This window comes from Vulpes lagopus, chromosome X, assembly GCF_018345385.1.
Source record: "Vulpes lagopus strain Blue_001 chromosome X, ASM1834538v1, whole genome shotgun sequence".
In the NCBI taxonomy this organism is placed as follows: domain Eukaryota; kingdom Metazoa; phylum Chordata; class Mammalia; order Carnivora; family Canidae; genus Vulpes; species Vulpes lagopus.
The window spans coordinates 74,079,392-74,096,843 of NC_054848.1; the positions used below are offsets into that span (position 1 = coordinate 74,079,392).

Consider the following 17,452-nt stretch of genomic DNA (forward strand, 5'->3'; position numbering starts at 1 on the left):
GGATCATGCCCTGAGCCAAAAGCAGATGCTCAACCACTGAGCCACCCAGGCACCCCAGAAACTATAAAAATCTGAAAAGAGAACACAGGCAGTATTTTTTTTGACATCAACAATAGGGCAACTTTTTTCTAAATACATCTCCTGATGCAAAGGAAACAAAAGCAAAAATAAACTATTGGGACTCATCAAAATAAAAAGATTCTGTATGGCAAAGGAAATAATCAACAAAATTAGAAGGCAACCTACATAATGGGAGAAGATATTTGCAAATGATATAACTAATAAAGGGTTAGTATCCCAAAATATATAAAGAACTTATAAATCTCAACACCCCAAAAACAACTCAGTTAAAAATGGGCAGAAGATATGAACAGACATTTCTCCAAAGAAGACATCCAGATGGCCAACAGATACATGAAGAGATGCTCATCATCACTTATCATCAGAGAAGTGCAAATCAAAACTAAAATGCAATATCATCTCATACCTGTCAGGATGGCTAAAATAAAAAACACAAGAAACAACAGGTGTTGGCAAGGATGTGGAGCAAAAGGAACCTTCTTGCACTGTTGGTGGGAATGCAAACTGATGCAGCCATTCTGAAAAAGAATATGGAGGTTCCTCAAAAAGTTAAAAACAAAACTATCATATGATCCAGGAATTGTACTACTAACTGATTCCTTGGTACAGTTTGACCAGTCTAAATATCTTGGAATCTGTAGTATTCTTCTTATCCAGGAGAAACTATATGAGTTTAAAGGTGAAGAAAGTGGCCTCATACAAATTGGAAAACATATTTTTCCCAGTGGCTTCAAATTTGCAAACTCATAACTGGAAAGCTGCCTTGCTGCAATCAACTAAGGCTACCAAATTTCTCCAGGTGATTACAGCAGTGTTTACAGAGGTATGTATTTAAAATGTCAATGTAATGAGTTATGCTTTTATTTAAGGCAGATAACAGTTACCCTCCTGCATCACTTGGAGTCTAGATACTAGACCATGAATTAGCAAGAACTTAGGGCTTAGCTAACTGGGATAGAAGAGGATGAATGTGTTCTTAAGTTTCTAACTTACACCAAACTGAAAATCTTTCTGTTAAACTAAATTGTGAACCTAAAGTGCCCCATTTGCCACTAACATGGATATTACTAAGGTTTCAAAGAACTAACTGATGGAGCACCTTGTTGGGTTAGTAAGTTAAATGATCAATTCTTGATTTTGGCTCTGGTCGTAATCTCAAGGTCATGGGATCAAGCCTTGCATCAAACCCCTCACTGAGTTCTGCATCTGGCTCCACACTCAGTAGGAAGCCTGCTTGAGATTCTCTCCTCTCTCACCCTGTGTCCCTCCCCCCGCTCACATGTGTGCTCTCTTTCTCAAATAAACAAAAATAATTAAAAAAACTAAGTTATGATAAAATGATATCATCTATTATTTCAGATTTAACAGCTTGCAAGTTTGTTGTCTGTACTATTACAAAGAATAATGGAGTAGAACTATTATTTCTGATTACCAGGATCCCTCAAAATACAAAATGCCTCTCATGAACAAATTCAGCCACAAAGAGCTTGTTTTCTCATAAACTACTTTTGCCATTTCTGTATTCAGTGCCTTTCATATTACCTCTGTCACACACCATCTCGCAAAATCCTCCAATGATGGAGTAGAATTTAGACTGAGTGAATTTCAAGGTTCACCATAAAACCTAAAATCCCACAACACCCTTCTGACTTTGTCACCTGCACACAAATGTCCACCCCCAATGATTTGCTCCAAAACAACTCTAGAGACTGGTGCCTCACTGATAATCTCTTTAGACCAAGCTATGGATAACTGCTTTGTATTCTCTCTATATGGCAAAATAATTGGTTTATAGGACTCCCTCCATTCTGCCCAGTTGCAAAAGAATCAGCTTTGTCTGCCCACCTTGAGCTCTAAGTCTCAAAAAAGCAATTTTAATGATGGCTCTAAGCGTCACTCAAACATTTTCCAGTCTAGAGCTTATTGATTTTTCCATGTTTGGGGATTTACTGGGGATAAGTCATGGAGGAAAAGAAATGGAAAAGACTTTCTTTCAAAAAGCCACAATTCCAAAGTAGATGTGTGAGATTACCTTTCCTTGGCCCAAAGTAAACAGGCAATCATCCATTTGGTAAAGACGGAGATCAAAGATACCTAGGGCTAAGACATAATTCTGGATGACAAAAAGTATCTATAAAAGAGGAAAACCATCTCACACGTATGTTGCCATACAATAAAGAAATAACACATGGTTTTGGTATTAGTAAAATTGCCTTTTAAATTATGGTTGGGGGGCAGCCCGGGTGGCTCAGCAGTTTAGCACCACCTTCGGCCCGGGGTGTGATCCTGGAGACTCGGGATCGAGTCCCACATCAGGCTCCCTGCATGGAGCCTGCTTCTCCCTCTGCCTTGTGTCTCTGCCTCTCTCTCTCTCTCTGTGTCTCTCATGAATAAATAAATAAAATCTTTTAAAAATAAATAAATAAATTATGGTTGGACTTGGTTCCCCATATTTATTTCATAATCAACTGGTTAAGGGAAAACAAACAGAAAAACAAGTTCATAAATATTTAAATGACAAGTTTAGATTTATGTTTTCCCATCCTGATGGAGTTTTTGGTTCTTAACCATCTTATGAGAGGACAAAAATGTCGTTAAATAGAAAGACCCAAAGTAGATGATGATCTTGACATTTCAATGGACTTTTTTGAGTATGCAAAGCAACCCATATGATCCAGCCCTATAAAACAACTTACTTTGCTTCTCATCTGTTATCCCATTGGCAGTGTCCCTATTTATCATGGCCTACAGAACTTGCTTTATCATAAAGCAATTGGAAAACATTCACCTAGCAAATTACCCAAATAGAGCATAATTTTATCTAGCCTACTATATTGGGCCTCACTTCCACTATTCCTCCAAAGGGATCCCATTACACCAAAGTGTCCTTTGAAATGTATATTGCTTTCCAGCTCAAATAATTAATTTCTTCACTGATCCTATGCAGTCTATTCCATTCTGGCCTATTTGTGCTATTGGGCCATAAATTCCTAGAGAATATAAGTCTTAATTGTCCAGTATGCTTCCTTTGAATAATTTCCATTCTCCAATGCTTTATAAGTACTTAAAAATATAGAAAATTTTAGTGTCAACCAGGCAAGAAAGACCCTGACATTTATTCTCTTGATGAATTATGAATCCCTTTCCACAGGTAATTATTAATAATAAATTTTAAAATATACATTGAATATGAGACAACTAAAAGTTCCAAGTGGATCAGGAAAACATTTTTATTAAAAAAAAAAAAACAGGGGAGCACATTGTTTCTACTTCAAAGCAGATGAAGAGAACTGCCCTAGAAAAATTCTCTGACCAAAAGGTCCATGCCAAAATAATACTAGCAAACAACTGCTAACAGCATGCATGTTTCCATTAGTTAAAGACAACTTTTTATTCCAGCAACTGTCTTGCCAATAAAATGTAAATAATGCTTTGAAAGGATCCAATTATCTGGTGCAGCAATGTAGTTGAAATAAACAAAAGTATCGGGGGAGGGGCAAGATGGCGGAGGAGTAGGGTCTCCAGGTCACCTGTCCTCAGCAAATTACCTAGAAAACCATCCAATCATCCTGAAAACCTACGAATTCGGCCTGAGATTTAAAGAGAGACCAGCTGGAACGCTACAGTGAGAAGAGTTCGCGCTTCTATCAAGGTAGGAAGACGGGGAAAAAGAAATAAAGAAACAAAAGGCCTCCGAGGGGGAGGGGCCCGCGAGGAGCCGGGCTGAGGCCGGGGCGAGTGTCCCCAGGACAGGAGAGCCCCGTCCCGGAGGAGCAGGAGCTGCACCGACCTTCCCCGCGGAAAGGGGCTCCCCGGGAATTGGAGCAGGATCCCCAGAAAGGCGGGGACGCCCTCGGGCTCCCTGGGACAGTAACAGAGGAACTGCGCCCCGGAGAGTGCGCCGAGCTCCCTAAGGGCTGCAGCGCTCGGCGGGACCCTGAGCAGCTCGGAGGGGCTCGGGCGGCGGCTCCGCGGAGGGGGCTGCGGGGCTCCGGGAACAGCTCAGCGGCGGCGGCTCGGGCGGAGGAAGAAGCTCCGCGCGGAGGGGGCTGCGCGGCTCCGGGAACAGCTCGGAGGGGCTCGGGCGGCGGCTCCGCGGAGGGGGCTGCGCGGCTCCGGGAACAGCTCAGCAGCGGCTCCGGCGGAGGAAGAAGCTCCGCGCGGAGGTGGCGGCGCGGCTCCGGGAGCAGCTCGGGGGGGCTCGGGCGGCGGCTCCGCGGAGGGGGCTGCACCGCCGGGAGCGCGAATCCAACAGCGCAGGCCCCGGAGCACAGGGCGCCGGGACACAGCCCAGGATCCGGCCTCCCCCGGGACAGGCAGAGGCCGGGAGGGCCCAGGACAGCAAGGACGCTCCTGCCTGGAACTGAGCAGATCAGCGGCCCCGCCCCGGAGCCCCCAGGCCCTGCAGAAGGAGAGCCCCGGAGCTACTGCGGGGGCTGACTGAGAGGTCCCAGAGCTGCCCCCGCCACTGTGGCTTCCTCCCGGGGCCTCACGGGGTGAACAACCCCCACCGAGCCCTGCACCAGGCAGGGGCAGAGCAGCTCCCCCAAGTGCTAACACCTGAGAATCAGCACAGCAGGCCCCTCCCCCAGAAGACCAGCGAGACGGACCAGTTCCAAGGGAAATCAAGGGACTTAAACTACACAGAATCGGAAGATACTCCCCCGTGGTTTTTTTTTTGTTTTTTGTTTTTTTGTTTTTGTTTTTGTTTTTTTTTTGTTTTGTTTTGTTTTGTGCTTTTTTTTTTTCTCTCTTTCTTCTTGATTTCTGATTGCTTCCCTCACCCCCCCTTTTTTCTTTTTTCTCCTTTCTTTTTCTTTCTTTTTCTTCTCTTTTTCCCCTATTTTTTTCTTCTTTCTCTTTTTTCTTTTTTTCTTTTCTTTCCTTCTCTCTCTTTTTCTCCTTTTCCCAATACAACTTGTTTTTGGCCACTCTGCACTGAACAAAATGACTAGAAGGAAAACCCCTCAAAAAAAAGAATCAGAAACAGCCCACTCTCCCACAGAGTTACAAAATATGGATTACAATTCAATGTCAGAAAGCCAATTCAGAAGCACTATTTTACAGCTACTGGTGGCTCTAGAAAAAACCATAAAGGACTCAAGAGACTTCATGACTGCAGAATTTAGATCTAATCAGGCAGAAATTAAAAATCAATTAAATGAGATGCAATCCAAGCTAGAAGTCCTAACGACGAGGCTTGACGAGGTGGAAGAACGAGTGAGTGACATAGAAGACAAGTTGATGGCAAAGAGGGAAACTGAGGAAAAAAGAGACAGGCAATTAAAAGACCATGAGGATAGATTAAGGGAAATAAATGATAGCCTGAGGAAGAAAAACCTACGTTTAATTGGGGTTCCCGAGGGCGCGGAAAGGGCCAGAGGGCCAGAATATGTATTTGAACAAATCCTAGCTGAAAACTTCCCGAATCTGGGAAGGGAAACAGGCATTCAGATCCAGGAAATAGAGAGATCCCCCCCTAAAATCAACAAAAACCGTTCAACACCTCGACATTTAATAGTGAAGCTTGCAAATTCCAAAGATAAGGAGAAGATCCTTAAAGCAGCAAGAGAAAAAAAGTCCCTGACTTTTATGGGGAGGAATATTAGGGTAACAGCAGACCTCTCCACAGAGACCTGGCAGGCCAGAAAGGGCTGGCAGGATATATTCAGGGTCCTAAATGAAAAGAACATGCAACCAAGAATACTTTACCCCGCAAGGCTTTCATTCAAAATGGAAGGAGAGATAAAGAGCTTCCAAGACAGGCAGGAACTGAAAGAATATGTAACCTCCAAACCAGCTCTGCAAGAAATTTTAAGGGGGACTCTTAAAATTCCCCTTTAAGAAGAAGTTCAGTGGAACAATCCACAAAAACAAGGACTGAATAGATATGATGACACTAAACTCATATCTATCAATAGTAACTCTGAATGTGAACGGGCTTAATGACCCCATCAAAAGGCGCAGGGTTTCAGACTGGATAAAAAAGCAGGACCCATCTATTTGCTGTCTACAAGAGACTCATTTTAGACAGAAGGACACCTACAACCTGAAAATAAAAGGTTGGAGAACCATTTACCATTCAAATGGTCCTCAAAAGAAAGCAGGGGTTGCCATCCTTATATCAGATAAATTAAAATTTACCCCGAAGACTATAGTGAGAGATGAAGAGGGACACTATCTCATACTCAAAGGATCTATCCAACAAGAGGACTTAACACTCCTCAATATATATGCCCCGAATGTGGGAGCTGCCAAATATTTAAACCAATTAATAACCAAACTCAAGAAATACCTTGATAATAATACACTTATACTTGGTGACTTCAATCTAGCTCTTTCTACCCTGGATAGGTCTTCTAAGCACAACATCTCCAAAGAAACGAGAGCTTTAAATGATACACTGGACCAGATGGATTTCACAGATATCTACAGAACTTTACATCCAAACTCAACTGAATACACATTCTTCTCAAGTGCACATGGAACTTTCTCCAGAATAGACCACATACTGGGTCACAAATCGGGTCTAAACCGATACCAAAAGATCGGGATAGTCCCCTGTATATTCTCAGACCATAATGCCTTGAAATTAGAACTTAATCACAACAAGAAATATGGAAGGACCACAAACACGTGGAGGTTAAGGACCATCCTGCTAAAAGATGAAAAGGTCAACCAGGAAATTAAGGAAGAATTAAAAAGATTCATGGAAACTAATGAAAATGAAGATACAACCGTTCAAAATCTTTGGGATGCAGCAAAAGCAGTCCTGAGGGGGAAATACATCGCAATACAAGCATACATTCAAAAACTGGAAAGATCTCAAATTCAAAAGCTCACCTTACACATAAAGGAACTAGAGAAAAAACAACAAATAGACCCCACCCCCAGCAGAAGAAGAGAGTTAATTAAAATTCGAGCAGAACTCAATGATATCGAGACCAAAAGAACTGTGGAACAGATCAACAGAACCAGGAGTTGGTTCTTTGAAAGAATTAATAAGATAGATAAACCATTAGCCAACCTTATTAAAAAGAAGAGAGAGAAGACTCAAATTAATAAAATCATGAATGAGAAAGGGGACATCACTACCAACACCAAGGAAATACAAACGATTTTAAAAACATATTATGAACAGCTGTACGCCAATAAATTAGGAAATCTAGAAGAAATGGACGCATTCCTGGAAAGCCACAAACTACCAAAACTGGAGCAGGAAGAAATAGAAAACCTGAACAGGCCAATAACCAGGGAGGAAATTGAAGCAGTCATCAAAAACCTCCCAAGACACAAGAGTCCAGGGCCAGATGGCTTCCCAGGGGAATTCTATCAAACGTTTAAAGAAGAAATCATACCTATTCTACTAAAGCTGTTTGGAAAGATAGAAAGAGATGGAGTACTTCCAAATTCGTTCTATGAGGCCAGCATCACCTTAATTCCGAAACCAGACAAAGACCCCACCAAAAAGGAGAATTACAGACCAATATCCCTGATGAACATGGATGCAAAAATTCTCAACAAGATACTAGCCAATAGGATCCAACAACACATTAAGAAAATTATTCACCATGACCAAGTAGGATTTATCCCTGGGACACAAGGCTGGTTCAACACTCGTAAAACCATCAATGTGATTCATCATATCAGCAAGAGAAAAACCAAGAACCATATGATACTCTCATTAGATGCAGAGAAAGCATTTGACAAAATACAGCATCCATTCCTGATCAAAACCCTTCAGAGTGTTGGGATAGAGGGAACTTTCCTCGACATCTTAAAAGCCATCTACGAAAAGCCCACAGCAAATATCATTCTCAATGGGGAAGCACTGGGAGCCTTTCCCCTAAGATCAGGAACAAGACAGGGATGTCCACTCTCACCACTGCTGTTCAACATAGTTCTGGAAGTCCTCGCCTCAGCAATCAGACAACAAAAAGACATTAAAGGCATTCAAATTGGCAAAGAAGAAGTCAAACTCTCCCTCTTCGCCGATGACATGATACTCTACATAGAAAACCCAAAAGCCTCCACCCCCAGATTGCTAGAACTCATACAGCAATTTGGTAGCGTGGCAGGATACAAAATCAATGCCCAGAAATCAATGGCATTTCTATACACTAACAATGAGACTGAAGAAAGAGAAATTAAGGAGTCAATCCCATTTACAATTGCACCCAAAAGCATAAGATACCTAGGAATAAACCTAACCAAAGAGGTAAAAGATCTATACCCTAAAAACTATAGAACACTTCTGAAAGAAATTGAGGAAGACACAAAGAGATGGAAAAATATTCCATGCTCATGGATTGGCAGAATTAATATTGTAAAAATGTCAATGTTACCCAGGGCAATTTATACGTTTAATGCAATCCCTATCAAAATACCATGGACTTTCTTCAGAGAGTTAGAACAAATTATTTTAAGATTTGTGTGGAATCAGAAAAGACCCCGAATAGCCAGGGGAATTTTAAAAAAGAAAACCTTAGCTGGGGGCATCACAATGCCAGATTTCAGGTTGTATTACAAAGCTGTGGTCATCAAGACAGTGTGGTACTGGCACAAAAACAGACACATAGATCAATGGAACAGAATAGAGAACCCAGAAGTGGACCCTGAAATGTACGGCCATCTAATATTCGATAAAGGAGGAAAGACTATCCATTGGAAGAAAGACAGTCTCTTCAATAAATGGTGCTGGGAAAATTGGACATCCACATGCAGAAGAATGAAACTGGACCACTCTCTTTCACCATACACAAAGATAAACTCAAAATGGATGAGAGATCTAAATGTGAGACAAGATTCCATCAAAATCCTAGAGGAGAACACAGGCAACACCCTTTTTGAACTTGGCCACAGTAACTTCTTGCAAGATACATCCACGAAGGCAAAAGAAACAAAAGCAAAAATGAACTATTGGGACTTCATCAAGATAAGAAGCTTTTGCACAGCAAAGGATACAGTCAACAAAACTAAAAGACAACCTACAGAATGGGAGAAGATATTTGCAAATGACATATCAGATAAAGGGCTAGTTTCCAAAATCTATAAAGAACTTATTAAACTCAACACCAAAGAAACAAACAATCCAATCATGAAATGGGCAAAAGACATGAAGAGAAATCTCACAGAGGAAGACATGGACATGGCCAACATGCACATGAGAAAATGCTCTGCATCACTTGCCATCAGGGAAATACAAATCAAAACCACAATGAGATACCACCTCACACCAGTGAGAATGGGGAAAATTAACAAGGCAGGAAACAACAAATGTTGGAGAGGATGCGGAGAAAAGGGAACCCTCTTACACTGTTGGTGGGAATGTGAAGTGGTGCAGCCACTCTGGAAAACTGTGTGGAGGTTCCTCAAAGAGTTAAAAATAGACCTGCCCTACGACCCAGCAATTGCACTGTTGGGGATTTACCCCAAAGATTCAGATGCAATGAAACGTCGGGACACCTGCACCCCGATGTTTCTATCAGCAATGGCCACAATAGCCAAACTGTGGAAGGAGCCTCGGTGTCCATCGAAAGATGAATGGATAAAGAAGATGTGGTTTATGTATACAATGGAATATTACTCAGCAATTAGAAACGACAAATACCCACCATTTGCTTCAACGTGGATGGAACTGGAGGGTATTATGCTGAGTGAAATAAGTCAATCGGAGAAGGACAAACAGTGTATGTTCTCATTCATTTGGGGAATATGAATAATAGTGAAAGGGAATATAAAGGAAGGGAAAAGAAATGTTGGGAAATATCAGGAAGGGAGACAGAACATAAAGACTCCTAACTCTGGGAAACGAACTAGGGGTGGTGGAAGGGGAGGAGGGCGGGTGTTGGAGGGGAATGGGTGACGGGCACTGAGGTGGACACTTGATGGGATGAGCACTGGGTGTTTTTCTGTATGTTGGTAAATTAAACACCAATAAAAGTTAATTTAAAAAAAAAAAATAAATAAACAAAAGTATCCATCTGTCCCTTATTCCCACCTGCCCAGCCACTGCTGAGACTGAGAATGAATAAAAGTTCCTGAACATCAGAAAAAAAAGGCAGACTGGGCATTGAGTACCACTGAGTGCCTCTAAACCAGCAAGGTAACTGGGCATGTTAGAGATTAAACCTATCGTTTTATAATGAAGTTAACTAAAAGTAAGCAAGTAGTTCAGTCTCATAGCAGATGGATTTAAAAAGAAAATGTTTATCATTGTGACATTGTTCAAATTAGGACATCAAGGAAGAGTCTTTCATGATATTCTTATTAAAAATATGGTCTTGATTGTAAGTCTCCTTTCATTATTTCTCTTGCTTTGCTGACACAATATTAATAAAGTTTTTAATAGTACCAGGATCTATTCTTATAACAATTTCTAAAATCATAAAGAGTTATTAGTTTCATCATTGAGCTGACCTTGGTCAATTCAGCAAATGCCAGATATAAGCAAAGTTAAAATGATGAGAACTTTCATAGTCTGTAATAGCAGTAATTGACACATTCAATTTCCAGAGCCAGACACACAGTGGACACTCAAAAATATCGCTGAATGAATGGGTGAAATATATGTAACTATTCGTGGATTGTTCCCACCTGGCATTAGAATACTGTATATCCAAGATAGATGAAAACAGCTAAAAGTCACATATATGGATTCATTATATACACATACATTCCATTGTTCAAGTAATTTAACATTTCACCTGGCATATATATTCATGAGGCTGAAGACATTTTTAAAAGATTCTATATGAGCAAAACCAGGGGAGGACTAACCACATGAATTGCAGCACAGTATATCTAGCCTCAAAGATGCTAATTCAGGTCCAGGGGGATCTAATCAACCTCTTTGTTGAAGTAAAGATAAAACTTTTTGACAGCAAATGCTATTCTGATAAGATGGAATTTTCAATTACTCTTATAAACATCTGGCCCATGCTACCATTTCTGGAGCCCAGTAGCACGCTGCTTTGCAATGTCACAAAATATTCTCCACTGAGAACTCTCTTTTGCCAAGAGACTAATTGAAATGAATGTTTGGAAATTTAGTAAGGTGAGAGGTGAGTCAGGGGGATAGGTAAAAGGATAAGCAAAGGATGTTCAGTCACTAAATCATAATTTCAATAAAAGGCTAGAGGAAATAAAATTACACAATGCTGGTAGAGTGTTGGAAGTGTAAACACCTTAACACACCTCTGATTGAAACTAGACTATGCATAGTATGAAACCTACAGAATATTTTCATGGCTAATTTGTAATAGCAGTTGCATCAGGCACAGATCAAGTTCTTCCAAACCATATTTTCACACAAAAAATGTGTTAAATGATATTCAGGTGATGAACTACCAAATAAACAAGTTTAAAATGCAGAAGGATTTACAATTCCAGAAATAAAGCAATCATTATATTGCATTTGGATACGAAAGCAGATAGATGTTATTGTGAGTTTCTGTATGTTGCTTCCATTTGGTATCAATTAGCATGGGAGGAAAACCAACTCAGTGTTGTAGTTGACTCTAAACTAGGTCCACATTAGATCAATTAGAGTCATCTTTTCAGCTGATGAATTTATAATCAATAAATAAAATCATAAAGAGAGACTGAGTATGATTTGAAACAAATAAGTTGAGCTTGGGACTAGTATGTATAGTTCTGGAACATGATTCCCAAAAGGACTACATAGTTTAAGTAAACATAATGGTATATCCAAGTCATCACAAATGGTCATGCAAAGAAGCATAGAAAAGACAGAAGCCTATTAAGCCCAGCACTACTCAGCCCAGAAATAACTCTGAAAGGAGGAGATTCAAGCCCAGTGATACCCCTAATTTTGCAACAAAACCATGAACCTCTGGCACCTCTGACATCTCTAATAACGGTCAGTTACTCTTCTTGGAGACTGTCTGCTGCATGCATAAGGCAAAATTCTTGGCCCTGCCTGAATTTGGTAATTTGGTAATTTTACCAAATTCGTCAAATTGAGGAAGGGAAGGAATTGGTTAAAGGATTTGAATGTGACTCCCAAGCTCAGCACCAAATCACCTCAAGAACCAAATCAGGTGGTAAAATATTCTGAGTGACAACACTTACTTATTCTCAAGGCACTCTGAGAGCTCCAAAGAGATAGCATTCCCAAAAGTGCTATATGTGAGTAGGAAGTACAGGATAAACAATTCTCCATCACCTTCTTTTCTGGGAAGCCATAACAATAAGAGCTGAATTACTGGGACACGCTGAGACATATTAATTTAAGGGCACCAAAATGATAAATGAATTTGTAATTCAATCACCTGGAAACAAGGAAATTCAGCTCAGCCAGTTCATCAACCAAGTGACCTGGTCTTAGGCATGTTGAGAGGGATACCAGGATTGATAATAATCCAGAAAGCAGAGATTCCTGTCCTTCCTTCTTATCTCCACCCTGACCCAGCTCACAAATATATTAGGGTGGGTAGTCAAAACACAAGTCAAACTCAAGTGGCTAAACCCCTCCCTGGCTTTGCCCTTTGGGTGCAAAAGCCTTCCAGATATTCTCCTTCTTTGGTTGAATATACTGGTTCTGGGTTCCATCCCTAGGAATGTTCTCAAGATGGTTTGCTGAAAATTAAGGGATTTAGGCCTTTACTCTGAAAGTCATGAAGCACCTTTGACATTCAGACCAAGCGTCCTTCTATAACAGTTATAAGAATAAAACCCAAAGAAACGTTCACGGTGTGAAGAAGCATGGGGCCCAGGTGTCTGGGAAAGTGGGGAGCAAATATAATTTGTACATTTTCCTCAAATGTTGGCAAAAGAATAATAGCTCACTGAACAACCCATTCCTGCTCAAGGAAAAAATTAGCAGATGCATAAAATTATCTTTATTTTGAAAATCCTGACACTCCCTATCAATCATGTGTCCATATATGTGCAAAGAAAAATGCTGTGCTAATATTCAATTCAGAAAACACAGAAGACTACAGACATGAAATCCAAGGTAAGCCAAAACAAAGGTGTAAGATACACTCTATTGGATATATTTGGCCCAACTTTGAATGGTTCTGACAGGACCAGAAGAAATATTGTCAGGATCAGAGTTAGTCTGACAAGGTCTTTATAACCTTTATTTATCTCGAGAGTCATTTACTAAAACCTCAAGAACTGTCCAGCTCTGAAACCACCAGGATTTTAGGGCAGTTGGGTTTGAAATGTCTATTACAGTATCAATGAATCAAAGAGACTTGGGTCTGTTTTTTTGTTTTGTTTTATTTTGTTGGTATTTTTTTTTTCCTCAAGGAATCCTTGAGACTTTCAGTGCAGGTCTGAGTCCAGAGGAAATTCCATTTTCCCTCATGATCTTTCTAAATTGGTAGTCCCCAGAAGCAACAATACCATATTGCCCTGGAACGAATATATCTAGAACTGTTCTAGTTAGAATGGTTACAAGATCAAGCATACGTGGTAAATTTGCTCCATGATTGTCTTTCAACTATTCTGCTTCAGGATAAAATGAGAAATATTATGTGCATCCATTTTACTATTAGAGATAGTAAAATGCTATAAACTGTTACTTGTTGGGGCGCCTGGGTGGCTCAGTCAGTTAAGCATCTTCCTTTGGCTCAGGCCATGATCCTTGAGTCCTGGGATCCATCCCTGCATTGGGCTCCCTGCTCAGTGGGGAGTCTACTTCTCCCTCTCCTGCTCCCCCTGCTTATGCGCTCTCTCTTGTGCTCTATCTTTAAAAAAATGTTAATTGTTGAGATTGTTGCTGTTGTTTGAGGTAGCAATAACTGAAGTGACATAATTTATGTGTTTAGCTTAGAGTTGATTTGGGATATAACAATTAAGTACTATTATGGAAAGCTCAGAAGTATGGGGATATCATAAGGTAGAGCCTGAGAGGTAAGCAAGACCAGAATTCTGTCTGTACCTAAAGCTTAATGACTCAACCAAATTGAAAAAAACAAATTCAAGGGTTGGCTTAAGATTTAGCCACTGCTTGAATGATGGGGAAAAAATTAAGATATATACAAGCAACCTGAATACTGAGAAAAAATATGAAAGTGTTGCCAAAATGAAACAGCAAAAGGTGTCTGGGTACACGTGTGTGTGTATGTGTGTGTGTGTATGTAATCATCTTTTATGTAGCAGAGTTTTGGAATAATGCCACACATTTGCTTTAGAATACTCTCATTAGTATATAACATATATAAAATACATGTATATGTATAATACATTGTGTATATATATATAATGTATAATGTATTATATATATACACATATAATACATCCCATTTGGAAGAAAGAGTCCCTCAGAAAAATTAAGCATACTCCACCAATACTGTTTTCCTAGAAAAATATGACAAAAATTTAAACAGAGTTATTCTATCCAGGTATAAAGTGAGAATCAATTATGACCTTTTCCTTTTCTGGATTCACTTCATTTTTAAAAGCTTCTAACTAAAACCCTTTCTGATATAGTGAAAAATCACTTTTTTGAGATACAAGACTAGTAAATGATAATACTCGTCTGTATCCTATGACACACTATTAATCTTCTGAGAATTAAACAGTCTCTGTTTCAGTTATATAAATATTTAGTTTTTCATCTTTAGTCTTAGAAAGGTTACCCAAAAAAAAAACAAAAAAAAAAAAAAGAAAGGTTGCCCAGAAAGTATATTATCTCTGCGGATGTCACCACTTGCCAATTAGGGAAAACAGCAGTGCACAATCAGTAGTGACCTCTATATATTACAAACATTGACACTTGGGTCTGCTGGGGAGGGGATGGATTAGACAATTTAACAGAATCTACAGTGACAAACTTTTTTCTATGAAAAACATTTCCTTTTTTGAATTGTGTAATATTCTCCTTTGGATTCATTTATAAGACCAAAACAAAAAGCATTTAATGATGTTTACAGTGAAATGAAACAGCTGAAGACCAGCACATAATCACCATATTTTGTTTTCTCATCTTTAAGTCTTTTAGCAGTAGGGCTTCCAGCTGAGCTTGCGTCTAGCTTCTCTCAAGACATAGCCAAGCGTTCTGAAGCTTCACTGAGCCTAAACACCAAGCTGAATTCATAGTTCTTAATTGAAAAAGACAGGCTGTTTTCCTAGCATGTTTGCATCTGTAAAACATTGAAAATGACATTTGTGCCCAAGTCCATTTGAATATTCTGCCTTTGCTGAACTCTGCTAATGTTTTTATACCCTGGTTTATGTCTACCACAGCTTTAAATAGCTCCTCTTGCTAAAGCATGTGCGGCTGCATTCACAAAAATAGACTCTTTTTCATACATGAGAATGCTACTCCTGAGATTTGCTTTGAGATGTTTTTCATATGCACAGAATATTACTTTGATGAGCCATGTTTTCTTACACTAGTCTCTCCTATGATGAATGGCATGCATGTGTGTGGTAGCTAGAGGGAGTTGGCATACCCACCCCATAAACAAAATGGGAAGTTTGGTACTTTCTCTCTTCAGTAAAGGGTATACAATCTGTGGTCAGAGAACAGAGTCTCTCTCTGGGTAATGTTAACCAGCCTGATATAGAAATAAAATCCACCCCTTTGGTCTCATTAGTGCTATGTTCTGTGCAACTCAACTGATCAGTTAAATTTCATGTACTAAAGTAAAATGAGGCATTTATTCCTGGTGAGAAAGTATCTGCTCATTTTCTATGTGCTCAGTGCAGTTATTATTAAAGAGAATGTACACAATATGAATAAGTAGTTAGCTTTTATTTTTTTATTTTTTTAAATTAATTTTTATTGGTGTTCAATTTACCAACATACAGAAAAACACCCAGTGCTCATCCCGTCAAGTGTCCACCTCAGTGCCCGTCACCCATTCCCCTCCAACACCCGCCCTCCTCCCCTTCCACCACCCCTAGTTCGTTTCCCCGAGTTAGGAGTCTTTATGTTCTGTCTCCCTTCCTGATATTTCCCAACATTTCTTTTCCCTTCCTTTATATTCCCTTTCACTATTATTTATATTCCCCAAATGAATGAGAACATACACTGTCCTTCTCCGATTGACTTATTTCACTCAGCATAATACCCTCCAGTTCCATCCACATTGAAGCAAATGGTGGGTATTTGTTGTTTCTAATTGCTGAGTAATATTAGCTTTTAAACTGCCTGCAACCTTATACAAACCTAGGAGATCCACTCAGGGAGGATGAAGAAGAACCTGGTCAAGTGTCAGAACATCTCAAAACTCTGTAGATGCTATTCAGGCATAAGCACAGTACACACCTTGATGACACTTACTACAGTAAAGTAGTACAATATACCTACAAATATTTGGATTCTTTGGGATCATAGCTGCAACTTACATCCAATCAGCCCTTACCATGGTCAGGCATCTGAGATCCCATGGAGGTCACACTGGTGTTCAGCACATCATTGACAGCAGTATCACAATACAGGCTCCGCTGGACATCATGCTCACTGTCAGTCTGGTCACTCTCTTCATGACCACTATCCTTCAGGCTGTTGCCCTCTAAGTCCTTGAAGGTAGAGCTGCTGGGTTGAAGAAAGAATGATAATTTACAACTGTGATAATCTGATCTTTAAAATCTTTCAGAGCCAGGATGATATCAGCTCTGTGGTGAGGCCAACAGTGACTGGACTGTCAAAAAGAGTAGATAAAAGAAATTTCTGTTTAAAGATAATGGAAGTTGGGGCACCAGGGTGGCTCAGTTGGTTGAGTATCCAAATTGTGATTTTGGCTCAGGTCCTGATCTCATGGGTTGTGATATCGAGCACTGTGTTGGGCTCTGTGCTCAGGGGGGAGTCTGCTTGGGATTCTCTCCCTCCGTCTCCTTCTGCCCCTCTCACAGGATTCTGTGCTCTCTCTCTCTCTCTCTCTCTCAAATAAATAAATAAATAAATAAATAAATAAATAAATAAACAAACAAACATATAAATAATTTTGTTTAAAAACAAAGATAATGGAACTTAACACTGCAGAGAGGTTCCGAGTATTGAATGCTGATGTAGCTAATACTTTCATTCACTTATCTTCAATGCATTACTACAGGCAAGGTGGAAGAAGATAGAAATTTGAAACAACCACCTGCAAAGAATATTACCATTTCAGAAGGTTTTCTCTCTTCTTATGTAATCAAAGTAAAATAATAGCTAATGTTTCCTGAGCAATTACTACACATAAGGCACTGTTCTAAGTGCTTGACATGAATTAACTTTTTTAATCATCACAACTATATAAGAGAAAGGTACCATTAATATTGCCATTTATAGATGAAAGAACAGAAGCACAAGGAAGTTAAATAACCTGCCCAAGGTCATACAGCTGAGGAAATGTAACAGATCTAAGGCCAAATCCAGTCAGTCTAGCTCCAGAGCCTGGGCCCTTAA

General features: G+C 39.9%; 1 protein-coding gene across 3 annotated transcripts in view; it reads right to left on the reverse strand.

The window, feature by feature from the left end:
- The window catches only part of PCDH19 (protocadherin 19), a 148,324-nt gene that overhangs the window by 37,890 nt on the left and 92,982 nt on the right, over positions 1–17,452 (reverse strand). For 2 of the 3 annotated variants that reach the window (XM_041740185.1, XM_041740186.1), the window contains exon 4: positions 16,425–16,597. In XM_041740185.1, coding sequence (XP_041596119.1) covers positions 16,425–16,597 — 173 coding nt within the window. The remainder of the gene's footprint in view (positions 1–16,424; positions 16,598–17,452) is intronic. The other variant, XM_041740184.1, reaches the window with a different exon arrangement.